This window comes from Notolabrus celidotus, chromosome 1 (genome assembly GCF_009762535.1).
Source record: "Notolabrus celidotus isolate fNotCel1 chromosome 1, fNotCel1.pri, whole genome shotgun sequence".
NCBI classification, from domain to species: Eukaryota; Metazoa; Chordata; class Actinopteri; order Labriformes; family Labridae; genus Notolabrus; species Notolabrus celidotus.
In genome coordinates, this window is record NC_048272.1 from 40,482,491 (window position 1) to 40,498,396 (window position 15,906).

At 40.5% G+C, this 15,906-nt stretch overlaps 1 protein-coding gene across 1 annotated transcript; it reads left to right on the top strand.

Annotated features, from left to right (window-relative positions):
- The first annotated feature begins 8,646 nt into the window (after positions 1-8,646).
- Positions 8,647-15,854, top strand: LOC117820325. The gene is made up of 6 exons (XM_034694056.1): positions 8,647-8,869; positions 11,657-11,726; positions 13,119-13,293; positions 14,478-14,576; positions 15,253-15,451; positions 15,732-15,854. The coding sequence occupies exons 1-6, from the start codon at positions 8,666-8,668 to the stop codon at positions 15,852-15,854; spliced, it is 870 nt and encodes a 289-aa protein (XP_034549947.1). The 5' UTR covers positions 8,647-8,665.
- Positions 15,855-15,906: the final 52 nt, after the last annotated feature.

A 15,906-nucleotide genomic window follows, 5' to 3' on the forward strand; every position in this document is an offset into this window, starting at 1 on the left:
CAGTGCATTAGTAAAGATACAACAACACTTAATTTATTTGATATTACACCTTATTTATTTATTCATAATATGATGTCAGAATTTGCAATATTATTGTTACTTATCCATCATAGAGAACAAACTGATACCACATGTCTATTGTTTTCTGTGTATTAGCTCTGAGACTGAACAATTCCAACAAACCACTAATGAAATTTCATTCTTGATTTAGGAAACAATCAATGGATCAAACAACTTTGCAAAACATTACTGCAAAGTTGTAACAACAGCCCCGCTGGACGTCACTGGTGAGCCTCATGTCTTTTATGTGAAGGACTTGTGGCTCACATGACAACCTACCTTCTGCCCTACGCAGCCCTGTGCAGCGGGATAATGCTTGGTAAGTAGTATTTAAAAAAGCAGAACATCTCTTTTCAGCATTACCAAAAAGCCATGCGTGCTCATGAAAAATTAATAAGAGATCATAATATTCCATACTTAGGGAACCTTGGACGACATGGAAAAGGAAAGGCGTACACACGCAAACATGAAGCCCTGAGAAAGCTCACAAGACAGGTAATTGGAATGTTTGATTCCTAAGTGTACTTATATTGTTCTTATAGTGCTTTACTGTTTCTTAAGATTAATAACTCTGAAAGTGTAATTATCTTCCCAGAACATTACACAGGACAACAAACACTCAGGGAATAATTGAGAAGCGCCAGTGGGCCCTGAAACAGATACGTTTCAGTCAGTTCCCCCAGGCAAGACTGGACCATTTTGTGGTCCAGTACCAGAAGCCACAATGCCCTCCTATTGGAGTTGAGGCCCAAAGAGTGCAAAACAGAAGGTTTGAACATTTAATTGTTAATATCATAAAAGATGTAATGACTATTTTTGAGATTTTTGTGAAATTTTGTAATCATTCCTTAACATCAATCCTCTGGAGTATCAATTACATAGAAAATAAACTTGACAGCATGTTTATTTTTTAAGTGTAAGGCTATAAGATTCATGTATTATTCTAATTGAACAACAAGGTGAGTTATTATGTTAAATTTACAATAAAAAGTGTTTAATTCTATGTTGGTTGTATGTCCTTTTTTTATTTAAAGGAATTGTAATGTACATATTCAAGTTGGGTGAGAGTAGGTCTATTTGACAACATTTAAGGTAGAAAATATTGGAGTGTTGAGCATAGAAGTAAATCACTTACATCAGATTTGACATTTTTTAAGCCTTTGAATAATGAAATTATGTTCTGAATTTTTTTATGCATTGAAATTATGTATCAGAATTTTGAGAGGGCTCAGCAGTAGTAGACTTCCACTCTAGCCTGTTAATGGCTCTCCAACTTTAAGTGAAGCTACCTTCATCGTAGGACGGAAGTGATGTACATAGTAATCCTCCTTTGCGGTGCCATCCGTCTGACAGGCTCCTCCCCTCCAGTTCCTCCTCTATCCTCGGACAGAAACCATTGGTTTTTAATGTCATTGAACAGGGTACAGCACTATTTGAATGATAAGGGAATGCATAGAACATTCACAATAACTGCACATGATAAATATGCCTTCCTGTCAAAAACAACGTCTTGACTGTTTAGATATAGACAAGATAAATTAGCTTTAAACTTTATTAAGCTTCATGTTAATCACCATATATAAAAAATAACTGATGTATTTTTGATCGACAGAGAGACACCTTCAACGACAGGTCACAGTCTGAGAGCTATACACCATAAAGTAAGACGTGACTTCCTGTGGCCAGTAGGGGGCGCTATAACATATAGGTGAATATTTGCATATAGAGATGTTCAGGCTGGGGTACTTGTGCAAAAAAACCTCACTCTGCCACACCCACAGCCATTGACTTAGGAAGATTTCTTTGACAAATGTTCATCTCCAATGAGACTACTTTATGCTGAGCGATGAAGGAGTTGATTGGAGAAAAACTCTAGGACATGTAATTTTCTGACACTATTCATATGAGCAAATGTTTATAGAGATGAGTTAATGCAGGAACGGGATAGACATGTTTAATTTCTGTTTTGTATTATTATTATTATTATTATTATTATATTATATTATTATATTATTTATATTTTTAATAGTTATTTTTTATAGTGGCATAATGCATATATCATTGTACAAATTAATGAAACCACAGCGTACACAATACTGTATTTCATGCCCTAATTTCATATTATATGATAATACTAATCACACTTTTGTCATTTTGTCAATAAGTCCAATTCTTTTCAGAAATAAAAGGTATTATTTTATTTCGGGTGTTTTATTTTGACATTTTCCTCTTCAAGTTTCGAGTTTCCTGTTTCTGTTTCCTCTCAGGAGCTTCACCAAATGAATGTCTGTGTAACAGACTTCAGGTGAGGGAGCCTATCAGCTTGCTCGTTTTATTTTGCTGCGTGAGCAGCGCCGGTATATAAAACAGCGTCACGTCTCTGACCGGTCATCCTTTACAGGACACAGCTGCGTGTTTCAGAGCGAGCCTGATGGTGCGTTCACACCAAACGCGATTTTGTCGCGTCGCGCGAGCAACTCCCATGGAAAGTCAATGTGTAGACGCGAATTCGCGCCGGGCGACGCGTTTGAAGCGATACGCGACTAGATTGATGCGAATTTAAGTGAGTACGAGGATTTTATCAAGTAAATCTTAAGAGTTATTTCTATCAGTGTAGGCTGCCTCCCCTCACTTCCCACTCCCCTTTTAAATTCTCAATACATTTACATTTTCTTTTGACTGTTTTTGTCTCACTTCAGTTATTGAACCTGTGTTGCCTTTTATTTTTATTTTTAAAGTGTTTGTTTATTTCCTGGGGTGAAATTCCTCAGTGGCGTTGACGGATCAGTTACATTTTTCTTTTCTCTCTTTTATGTCAAACTCTTAGTGCCGCCCCCCTCCACCTTGCCACACCATTATTTAAGAATTTACAGTGGAATGCAACGCAGATTTAACTTTTACTTCAGTATACCATTTTGAAATACTTCCAGTATTTTCCGGAGATGAATGGCAGGCAGTATGTCGACAATATCTTCCTTTGTAACATATTTCAGGTCTTCTATGGATTCCAATCCACAGCTTTTTATCTTGTATATTAAATCCTGTTGGATGTCTTTAGAAATGGTTGGCAAAGCTCTGAGGATGATAATCCTCAGCTCTTCATCCACTGCACTGATTGCACTACAGTGAGGGGAAGAATGGTGAAGAACTATTAGTGCCATGTCACAAATTGTGTACTCGGGGAGAGGGTAATAATCTAGTAGGTCCCCCTGATTACCACAGTAGTAACAGCTCCTGATTGGTGTGAGGAATAAACACCTACATCATGCAGACACAAAGCCATATGCTTTTCTGTGATGAAATATACTGCTGAATTATTGTGGATCAGTATAGTGATAATCTTGCCAACCTCAAGTCCATCCTCACCCTTGCCAATAACAACATGTTTTTTTTTGTATTTTGTTCCTTTTACAGCTGCTTCATGAGCAATCAGAATATTTGTGGATTGAAAATAATAACTTCTGACCGAATCCTTGATGCCATCATTGTAGTCCTCTTTAAAAAACTCAGTTGTTTTTTCTACAACGATTGTAGGTGGGAAAAGATTGCCAGTACCAAGATATGTTTGCAGAAGTGATACTTGAGTACACATTTCTGAAGTTATGCAGTTTTATTGCACATTGTTTGAAGCATGTGTGCTTACTTTCAAACCTCAAAGTCCACAAACCAACAAGTGGCCCAAACTCGCAAATAAACGCCACAATATGTCTTAGCTGTAAAACTAGTTGCCATATCTCATTTTCAGAGAGAGTACCTTCTCTCCATTCAATACAGGCAATAGTCTCAGGAACCACCAGTTCTGTACAGCATGGCCACTCAGTCTATCTCTTCCTGGGGTTACCTCACAGGGTTTTGTTTTGTATTGTTACTTAGATATTTGAACTGATTGATTCTGTGATTCAGTTCAAGGTAAGTAAACTGTTTGTCAACAGTGAAAGACGGTGGACATACATAGCAAGATCCAAGGCAACAACACCTTCAAACAAATCCTGCCCAAGACAAGGAGAAGCCCAGGCTGGCATACATGAAAGCAAGACAGGTTGTTGAACAATGAGTCCAATTTGATACCTCCACTATGAACTGTATCTTCACCAAGGTTCTGAACATGCTCTTTGTATGACTCTGGTGTGCGGGTGTTGCCTCTGGAGAGAGGATCTGCCTGAAAAGCATCTCTTTCAATTTCACAGTAGCGACAGAAGTACTTGCCACTGAAATTTTCCAGAAAGCATCCAATGTTGTGCGAGCCCAGGTTGTCTCCAGCAATGCCTTGCAAAATCCCTTTGCATTTCTGTCCATTAGGTAAGACAACCCATTGGTATCAAGGTCTTTTCAGTCAGAAAGATGTTTTAAATCTTTGAAACCCGTCCTCCACCCGTACAGCACAGCCTCCTTGTTCATGCTAACTGTTAGACAACTTTCTTCATAAAGCGCTCCGCATTAATCCGCGGCTGGTTTCACAGTTTGAGTGATAAAATACTCACTGGGCACTAAAGCGCTTTAATTCCAGCGTCTCTTGGAAACACAGAAATTCAAACTTTTGCTCCAGTCATAATTAACTTCATTTTCAAAAGTTATCTTGCGTTACAAAGGCGCCCTGCTTCTTGCTGACCATTTCATTGACCATTACAGACAGACAGCCAATCGGCGCCAGTTTTTTTCAGGATTGGGGTAATGGCAGCGGTTTTGAAGGATGTAGGCACAGTTCCAGTGGTGAGAGAGGAGTGGATGATGGCAGAGATGAGGGGGACCAGGGAGGGGAGGGAGCTTTAACAAGTTGTGTGGGGAGGGGGTCCAGTTGACAGGTGGATGGCTTGGATTTCTGGACGAGTTCTGTGATTTCAGAGAGAGTGGGGAGCTGGAAGGAGGAGAATAGTGTGGATGCGTGAAAGTCGGCTGAGATGCTGAGGTGGGGGTGAAAGCCAAGGTGCTGGTGGATTCTTGATTTTTGAGTTGAAGAAGGACATAATGGAGTTGCAGAAGGAGGTTGTGTACAAGTGAGCGGGGAGAGAGTCCTTGGGTTGGGTGATATTGTTAAGCAGAGAGAATAGTGACTTGGTGTTTCCATTATTGCGGTGATTAAACTGGAGTAGTGGTGGGTTTTGGTGCTGGCGATGGAGTCCTTGTAACATTTATGTGGTTATTGTACAACCGAATCCAGGTCCTGTTTTGAATATTTTGATACACCCAATGATTTAGGGGTAGATCTGGTCTTGGTATCATTCATTTAAATGTTCGAAGCCTGCTCCCAAAATTAGATTTAGTTAAAATCTGGATTCAGGCAACTGACACTGATATTCTGGTTCTGTCTGAAACATGGCTTAAGAAGGCTGTTTCAGATAGAGATATCTCCATTAAAGGATACAACGTCTTTCGTTGTGATCGTCCTAAGAAGGTGGAGGCATCAGTATCTATATTAAAAACAAGTATCACGCCTCCATGTTATCCTCTGTGTCTCTCAGCAGGCAGTTCGAACTTCTTGCCCTGAAGCTTGAATTCTGTCAGGGCCAGTCTCTTACAGTCATAAGATGCTACAGACCACCCTCAGCCTGCAATGAGGCATTTGCCTCCCTCTCCAAGTGTATCGATGGGTTAAATTCAAGTGAGCTACTCTGGTTGGAGACCTGAATTGCGACTGGTTGACCCCATCATCAGACAGCCTCAAAATTGTCTGTGATTCGCTAAACCTAACACAATTAATTAACAGTCCGACTCGGCCAAACACTAAACAACCCACAAGATCCTCCCTTCTTGACCTAATATTAACAAATGCCCCCCATAAGTACACTGATATTGGCGTTTTTGCAAATGACTTGAGCGATCATTGTGCTATTGCAGCTATTAGAGGCACCAAACTCCCAAAGAGTAAGCCTCGACTGCTGGTCAAACCAGATTTTAAACATTTCCATGAGCAGGCTTTCCTGCATGATGTAGCTCGTTTTGATTGGACCAGAGTTTCTCTCTTTCATGATGTAGAGATGGCCTGGAACTATTTTTATGATTGTTGGGGCTTAATTGACAAACATGCTCCTTTTCGCAGTTTCAGGGTGAAAGGTAGAAACAATCCTTGGTTTACCCTGTGATCGGCAATCTTCTTAAAGAAAGGGATGACGCTTGGTCCAGGGCAAGAAAGTCTAAAACAGAGGGAACAATCTCTCCTTTCAACAGCTGCGAAACAAGTGTACTTCCCTAATTTAAGAGAGCCAAATCAGATTATTATCTTTCTGAAACTACTAAAAATCTAAACGACCCAAAGAAGTTTTGGAAAGTTGTAAAGTCCTCTTCTGGTCATGTGTCCACCAATGATCTTCCAGACTCCTTAGTTAAAGACTCTTGTACCCGGACTGATAAAACAGCCATGCTAAATTATTTCAATGAACACTTTACTACGGCAGGCTTCCTATTTGATTCTTGCACCCTGATATGACTAATAGTCAAACAGTCATTCCAGCATCTCTGGATATCAGTAGACCCAGTCATAGTCTTTTCATTTTATGCCGGTGTCTTCCATCGAGGTCCAAAGAGCATTAAAGAAGTTGGACTCTAAGAAAGCAGCTGGTCCTGATAAACTTTGTCTGTACTTTATCAAACTAGCTGCTGATTTTATTGCTGAGCCACTGTCGCAAATTTTCAATTTTCTTGTTAGTAATGAGATCCCTAAAGTCTGGAAAGCTGCGTTTGTCGTTCCCCTGTTAAAGGGAGGCGACCCCTCAGATGTAAATTATTACAGGCCAATCTCTAAACTGTGTGTCCTGGCAAAGGTGCTTGAAAGGATAGTCAGCGACCAGTTAAAGAACTTTCTAGACCTAAATAATATTTTATCCAAATATCAATCTAGTTTTAGAAAACAACACAGCACTATTACAGCGGCACTTAAGGTTTAAATGATGTAACTGAGGCTCTTGACAGTAAAAAACACTGTATAGCTCTGTTTATTGATTTGTCAAAGGCATTTGACACAGTGGACCATGGGTTACTGATTAATGCCCTCCAACGCATTGGCATATCAAATGGTGCAGCATCCTGGTTTGCCAACTACCTGTCAAACAGAACACAGTGTGTGCAGGTGGCTGGAGCCAGCTCTTCTTCCTCCTTAGAGCTCCTAAAGGGCGTGCCCCAAGGTTCCGTTTTAGGACCTATTTTATTCTCAATTTATGTAAATGACCTGTGCGATAACTTGTGAAATGCCTGGTATCACTTGTATGCTGATGAGACCATTATTTACTGTTGTTCGTCATCAATTACTCAAGCTTTTGAGTTTTTACAGTCTGCCTTTGATATTATTCAGTCTCGTCTGCTGAAACTAAAACTGGTCCTGAATGCAGACAAAACCAAACTGATGCTTTTTTCTACTTGAAATGAGTCCCAAGGAAACGTCCCTCAATCGTAACCTCACAAGGGAACCACATAGAACTTGTCGCTAATTACAAATACTTGGGTTTTATTTTCGATAGGGAGCTTTCATTTAAAACTCATATATCCAACTTAGGGTGAAACTAGGTTTCCTTTACAGGAATAAATCCTGTTTCTCCCTCAGAGCAAGGAAACTTTTAGTGTCTGCAACATTCTTGCCTCTTATTGATTATGGTGATGTCTTGTACTTGGGAGCCTCGGCTAAATGTTTGTTGTCTTTAAATAGTGTATATCACTGCGCTCTGAGGTTTGTCACGGGTTGCAAACGCCTCACTCACCACTGTGAGCTTTATGTCAGAGCCGACTGGCCATCCCTGAGTGTGCGCAGGCAAACACATTGGCTTCATCTAATTGACAAATGTCTACTTGGCTTGGTCCCAATGTATTTATGTGTTTATCTTCAGATATCAGGAAGTCACTATGCCTTGCGCTCCTGCGACACTTTGCGGATGTGTGTTCCCCGTGTTCGGACAGAGTTTGGTAAGAGAGCGTTCAGTTTTGCTGCTCCTACTGCTTGGAATAAACTCCAGAAGGACTTGAATCTGTCGGATCTCATCTCTCTGGACACCTTTAAGTCTATCTTAAATGAAAGACAGACCCCAGAACAGTGCCTGTGTTTTTAAAATGCTGTTTTACATTCACAATCTGCACTTTACTTGAAAATAAGTTGCACTTTTTAAATTATTATTGTTTGCTTCTACATACTGTCTGCATATATGTTCCATGTTGTTGAGTTGTGCCATTTATTCTGACGTGTGCTGCTGACCTCTTGGCCAGGTCGCCCTTGAAAATGAGGTCTTGATCTCAATGGGACTTCTCTGGTTAAATAAAGGTTAAATTAAAAAAATTTTTTAAAAAATAGTAACAACAGCTCAACTCATGTGTGTATTTTGCATGTGGGTGGCTTCATATATTACAAGTTGTGAAAATATACCATAAAACTGTACAAGAAAGTGTTCCTACTTTGTATTAAGTCACTGCAACAAAAGCACTGATTAACAGGGCAAATGTTTTTACCTTTATAAAGTATGTATTAAAACCCTTACATAGTTTAATTAGTGTTAGTATATTAACAGGTATTAAAAGGACACTATGGAATTATTTGCATTGCTGTTCAAACAGAACATTTCTCAATCATCTAACATTAATTTATTGTGTTAAAACCCCCAGTGCACCAAAACACTACCATCTCACAATGCATGTTCTTGGGCTCCTGACTACTGCCACCTCCTTGGAGGTACTTGATGGATTGGTAGAAAGTACAGCAGTCGTGTTTTCTAGTCCATCAAGTGGGGAAAATGTTGAAAAACATTTTCAAAACCTTCAGTTGTGGCTGCAGAGAGCTACCTTACCAGTGGAGGAGTCTGACAAGTCAGAAAAAAGCACTGAAGACTTAAAGGTAAATGCTTTTTGAGGTAGTGATAGTACAGTTATATTTGTATTTCTAATTATGCATAATAAAAATGAATGCAGCTATGATTTAATGCATTGTATTTTAGAATAACTGCTCAGTGCATTAGTAAAGATACAACAACACTTAATTTATTTGATATTACACCTTATTTATTTATTCATAATATGATGTCAGAATTTGCAATATTATTGTTACTTATCCATCATAGAGAACAAACTGATACCACATTGTCTATTGTTTTCTGTGTATTAGCTCTCTGAGACTGAACAATTCCAAACAAACCACTAATGAAATTTCATTCTTGAATTTAGGAAACAATCAATGGATCAAACAACTTTGCAAAACATTACTGCAAAGTTGTAACAACAGCCCCGCTGGACGTCACTGGTGAGCCTCATGTCTTTTATTGTGAAGGACTTGTGGCTCACATGACAACCTACCTTCTGCCCTACGCAGCCCTGTGCAGCGGGATAATGCTTGGTAAGTAGTATTTAAAAAAGCAGAACATCTCTTTTCAGCATTACCAAAATGACATGCGTGTCTCATGAAAAATTAATAAGAGATCAATATCATTCCAATACTTAGGGAACCTTGGACGACATGGAAAAGGAAAGGCGTACACACGCAAACATGAAGCCCTGAGAAAGCTCACAAGACAGGTAATTGGAATGTTTGATTCCTAAGTGTACTTTTATATTGTTCTTATAGTGCTTTACTGTTTCTTAAGATTCCAAATAACTCTGAAAGTGTAATTATCTTCCCAGAACATTACACAGGACAACAACACTCAGGGAATAATTGAGAAGAGCCAGTGGGCCCTGAAACAGATACGTTTCAGTCAGTTCCCACAGGCTCACAAGACTGGACCATTTTGTGGTCCAGTACCAGAAGTCCCACAATGCCCTCCTATTGGAGTTTGAGGACTCCAAAAGAGTGCAAAAACAGAAGGTTTGAACATTTAATTGTTAATATCATAAAAGATGTAATGACTATTTTTGAGATTTTTGTGAAATTTTGTAATCATTCCTTAACATCAATCCTCTGGAGTCTCATCATTACATATAAAATAAACTTGACAGCATGTTTATTTTTTAAGTGTAAGGCTATAATATTCATGTATTATTCTAATTGAACAACAAGGTGAGTTTTTGTCAGAATGTTAAATCAAACAAATAGCTGAAAATGTTTAAAGATGTTCAGATGTTGAGAAAAGGACTACGTACTTTCAGCAAATTGTCTTTGTATCGCCCCCTCACATCTGTGCATCAGTGCTCTACAAATATTTGCCACCTTCCATATTAACACCCTGGCCAAATTTGAAAATACCAGGGTGAAAAGTGAAATGTAGGATATGAAGTCAGGAAATGCAAAAAAAATCACAACCAGAATCTAGCCAATGACTAATCAAGAAAGTAATGTTTCACTTATGCAGCGTTTTAGTTTGAGTTTTTTTAATACAATGGAACATGGTAAAAAAAAAGGTTACAAAAAATGTCAATGACACTTTATTTTCTTCTATCCCACTCCTTTTTTTAGTCCATGTGTGCTCCAATACTCACACTAAATGAATAAATCCATTAATAAATGTTGTTTCTTCATCTAGAAATACAAAGTTGAAGTTGAGAAATGGAAGGAACACCAGTAGAGGAAACAGGGACGATATGTTAGAGCTATAAGAAACTACCACAGTCACACTTGATCTTGAAGTTTTGCCAGTTGATAAAACACATCCAAGTCTGTCTTCGCTCTCCAGTCCTTTGCCTTGTTCCTCTTCATCTTCACTGTCGAGCTCTTCACGAGCATCATCACCTTGTTCTTCGAGCAGGATAAGACAATCAGCCAGTACATGGCAAGACAAATGAAATCCCGTGGGATAAAATGCCAGATGCAGTGCAGTCAGCCATTGCCAACAGCAAGAGACCTGCTCCTGACAAGCGACGCCAGATGATTAGAATCCTTGTGGATGAAATAAGAAAGCATGAGGCTAACCCCACACGCAATGAATGTCTCATCATCTGCCGAAACATCGTTAAACAGTACCCCAATAGTTTTGCCGATATGACAGCAGGAGGTGTCATCATTAGCGGTGGTTTTACTTCACTTCTTTCTCAAGTCCAAACAAGAATTGAGAACTTGAACCGTGCAGGCACATTCAAACGACACAGATCATACAGACCGTCTGGACAACTGCAGAAGCCAAGTGATTCTTACGGATGCAAACAATTTCAGCCGGAACTGCCACTAGAAGAAACCAATGATACAGTGGATCAGAAGCATCAACAATTGGTGAACATCTACAGGCAGGAAGGTATTCAGGGTGGTGAGAGGGCAGAAGTGATAGACCTCATGAAAAAACATTCTATCTTCAGTGTATCCAAATCAATCAGTCTCCAGCACCTACCATTGAAGATTTTAGAATCCAGTGGCCTTACCTTTTCACCCAAAGGGGTATCTACTGTCACTTTGAGAAACTTACCGACAGTAGCGTATTGCGGGCCTTGGAGTTATCCATATCAGAATGTGGACAAAGAATCGAGAAGTATTTCAGGAGAAAGTCAAAGAAAAAAGAGGAACAGTCTGTCGTATCCGAGGGGGAGGATGTGGAGATCACCCTCCGTGTCATCAAGCTGCTGATGTCCTACTTTGATGAGGACACAGAGGGACTGATACTCCTTGCTGATGGAAGTATAGTGTAGCATTATTTTGTCTACTGTGACTGTACACATGCACAATCTCATTCTTAATTTGTATACCATATTCCATGTTCTGCAGATGTCTGCCAGTGCAGCCGACGTTGAGCGCACCCTGACCCTCCCAGCCAGTCCACGGCTAATACTGCTGGGTAAGATAATACTGTCACATAAACAAGGCATGGAACAGAAGTCATTCTGTATGTCTGACTGTCTAATCTCTCTCTTTCTGTGTCTGTCTCATAAACGTGTGTTTTCTTTTGCTTTCCGATGGATGTAGTTCTCTCATCTATGTGGTTTTTGGTATCCCAAGTCATGGAAAGTAATGATTTACAGCAGTATAAATTATGATATTTAATGTACATAAAGTAAAAAAGGGAAATTATTGTTCCAAATTTAATCAGTTGTGTCATAGCCAATACCTTAAAAATGTCACAACAACCTGTTACCCTTATATCATACATCACATGTTTGATACTTTTTCAGGACATTAAAGCTGGGGTTGGTAATCAGATTTAGATCCACTTTTTGTTATACTGGTTAAAATGATCTTTATGTCCTGATGGTAATCAATACATAATGTGTTCTTAAAAAAGAGTGAAGAAAAGCTGCTATCTACAGCCGGAGTAAACCTGGGAAAACACCAACCAATCAGCCTTTTTTGGGTGCCAAAATTTTAAACCATTCAAATCCGTCCTGCTGTTCTGCCCTCCTCCTGCGGGTTCATTTCCCCGGCGTGCACTCCTCCGAGTCTCCGTCCCCTGCCTCTGCTTCCCCTGACTCTACTGTCTGCCCCTCTCGCTCGTCCTCGGGCCTGTCCCCTCTGACCCGATGAGGTGCTTTGCTCAGGACTGTAGTCCGGATCAGAGTCTAAAAAGCTCTCACCACGGGGGCTCTGACAAGCAGAAGAATGAATGCCATTTACTAAATCCCACAGAAAATGTATGTGTGCTGTAGCATCCGTCCGGACGCTGTAGGGATGACGAGCCGATTCGTGAACACGTTGAGTTTTACTAACCGGTCACTGTCGGCCGTGATCACAAACAAAACAATCAATGTTTGAATGAATGAAGAACTTCTCCTCTTGTCTCTCCTCTCTCCAGCTCACACACTCTACACCTCTCCTGATGCCTTCACTGACTGTCAACACTGTAGGAATTAAGAGCATCTACACTGAACACGTTTAACAAACAGTAGATCTGTTACAGTATTATATATGTGTTATAACTTTTCTCCTGATATCGTGTCACCAGTACAACTGGATAATGCTAGAATGACAGTTGTGAGTACTAGCAGCAGCCATGTTTGTTTGTGTTTTTAACTTTCACTATGAGAATGTTTTGGTGAGGACCGGTTTTGAATCAGTCACCATCATATGATCGAGAATCAGCGGCGCTCGTTCATGTGAGCGGGGGGGCGTCGTTTTGGAGGAGCTCTGAGGGAAGGGGAGGGGTTAGACGGAGTCCTGAGGAAATGCTACATTCAAATTCATGCTAGTTTTCCGAGACTACCAACCCCAGCTTTAACTGTACTGTCTGCATCAGTTGCTGGTGACAGAGTCACAATTGGACGTTGGATGATCAGCATTGAAAGCCATGTCATCTGTGAAGGCAATCAACCAAGCTTCATCACAGGGCTGGCTGCCATTTTCTCCACCTACTATGTGTTCAACTTGCAATACCAAGACGAAGCTGCAAGGATACTGGAGTTTGTTCAAAGGTAAATCCTCTACTCCTCTCAAACATTGTTTGGATATTTTGCCTCTTCCCAGATTACGTTGTTCCTTTGATAGCAAGTTGAAGTTAAAGCTGGCATGTGCATTGAGGTGTAACGCTGGGTTCAAACCGAATGTATCATCACACTGCCTGTCTTTTAATAGAGAGAGAAAGTCAATCTCCCTCTTTACCTCCCAACCCACCTCACACGGAAGCACTAGCAAAACACAGCCTGCCTCCTTTCGGCCACTTGGTTCACAGATGGGACTGTTTAGACTGACCATGTCACTGCATGGAGCAGTGTACATTAGAAAGTACAGTCTGCATGGTTACATTATTGGCTGAAAGTAGTATTTGGTCAGAATGAACCTTTAAAACTACAAGTCCTGAGATAGAAAGTAGTATTTAGGCAGAATGAACCTTTAAAACTACAAGTCCTGAGATAGAAAGTAGTATTTGACCAGAATGAACCTTTAAAACTACAAGTCCTGAGATAGAAAGTAGTATTTGACCAGAATGAACCTTTAAAACTACAAGTCCTGAGATAGAAAGTATTTGAGCAGAATAAAACTTTAAAACTACAAGTCAGAGGGAATTTGTGGTTATTTTTAAAATATTGATACATTTATAACAATGAAAAATAATCAGTGTGTGGGAGTGAATTTCAGCCTGTCTCCTGATTTTTCACACATTAATTAATTATAGACAGACAGGGAGGGAGGGAGGAGGAAGAGAGACAGACAGGAAGGGGGAGTGACAGACAACTAAACTCTAAATCTTTGTTTTGCCTTGTGTTTGAACACATTCCCATATCTACACCAGTAGTTGGTATTCTTTAGTAATTCATATGGTATCAATATTAGGTGTCATCAGATTAAGTGATATTTATTGTGTGCTTGCTGCAGCATGGGTCACAGCATGCAATCCTTTTTTTATTCTACTTATTCTGTTTACTTTAATAAAAATATTGTGCACATCAATCGCCAGAGGCAGCTGTTGCAGTGTTCACATGCATTTTCATCAGGAAATGCAAAATGCTCTAGTTTTAAATTCAAAATACTGTTCTGAAATAATTTCAGCATTCAGAATTTGTGTTTGGTGAATGCGATTGGGTTCTATATTAGGTGCAAATAATCTTTACTTACCACACCTAATATCTTATATGCTTTCTCTGTTATTACATTTTAGGCGCCTCATCGGTATCAACCCCGAGCGAGGACAAAGGCCAACCAGGGGAAGACGGTTTCCAAGAAGAGTGGGAAGTTGGTGCAGAAGAAGGCAGCAACGGTAAATCCTCATGTGGCCACCCTGATAAAAAACCTGATGGACTTTGAGTGGGGCTTTATCTAGCCACAACACATCTTCACAAGGCAACCAGAGGTTGACATTATCATGAGGCCTGTGTTCTGTTCAGTATACTGTAGGTCAGTCCAGTTGCATCAAGTGTGCAGTTTGAGGTTTGATCTTTCACTTGCTGTCTATTACACATGATAATATCTCCAAAAGATGGAAATTGGCAATTGGAGTCGATTGATGGTTGTTGGGTGTTTTTTTGTTTGATTTTTAAGAGATTTTTGTCATTTTATTTTGCCCACCTCCTCCCCGGCATCCACCTGCGGGCTCCGAGGGGGGTTAGTCCTATCCCATGACTCCTAAATGTCTGCATTTAAATAATCTACGAGGAGTAATGAGGTTTGGAGCCCATACACCAAACACAATACTGTATGCTGCAATAAACTTTATCTTAAGTAAACGTGAGTTGTCTTACTGAAATTATTTGGCAGCAAGTGACAAGTAACAGGTATCATCACCCTGCTGCCGAAGAAGGGGGACCTGCAGGAGATGAAAAACTGGAGGCCGGTCTTGCTGCTGTGCACGGATTACAAGATCCAGCTCTGGCCTTAGACTGAGGGAGGTGATGGCGTCCGTCGTCCACCTACCAGACTTACTGTGTGCCCGGCAGGTTCATCAGTGACAACGTCACTTTGATTCGAGACGTTTTGGAGCTCTCCGGTTCATTGGCTGTAGAGACTGGTCTGATTTCAATAGACCAGGAAAAGGCTTTTGACCGGGTTGAACACCAGTACCTGTGGCAGACTCTGGCTGCTTTTGGGTTCAGCCCTGGTTTCATAGCCATGATCCGGGCTCCCTATAGTGACATCGTGAGTGTTCTGAAAATTAATGGCGGGCTCAGTGCTCCATTTGGGATCCAGAGAGGGGTGAGGCAGTGCTGCTCTCTCTCTGGATGTTGTATCGCTGGCCCTGGAGCCTCTGCTCCACAGACTGAGAGCTAGACTCAGTGGTTTGGTTTTCCCCCGGTGTCTGGTGTCTTTTAAGGTTTCTGTGTATGCTGATGATTTGATTGTTTTAATGAACACACAAAAGGATATTGATGTTTTAACTGGGACTGTGACTGACTTTGGTTTTATCTCCTCTTCAAAGGTCAACTGGGGTAACAGTGAGGCTCTGATGGTGGGGGAGGGGCTGGGGGACCGGCTCGCTGCCTGGTGGCCTACTCTTGAAGAGGGGGGGCTCTGGTATCTCGGGGGTCTTCCTGGGGGATGAGACCTATATGCAAAAAAACTGGGACAACGTGCTCGAAAAGGTTAAGGGTCAG

Excerpts from the sequence above, each read along its gene's own strand:
- LOC117820325 (XM_034694056.1), top strand. The coding sequence starts at position 8,666 with ATGCATGTTCTTGGGCTCCTGACTACTGCCACCTCCTTGGAGGTACTT. Across the intron at positions 11,727-13,118 it reads TCCACGGCTAATACTGCTGG|TTGCTGGTGACAGAGTCACA; the intron begins GTAAGATAATAC and ends TGTCTGCATCAG. Across the intron at positions 14,577-15,252 it reads TGCAGAAGAAGGCAGCAACG|GTTCATCAGTGACAACGTCA; the intron begins GTAAATCCTCAT and ends TGTGCCCGGCAG.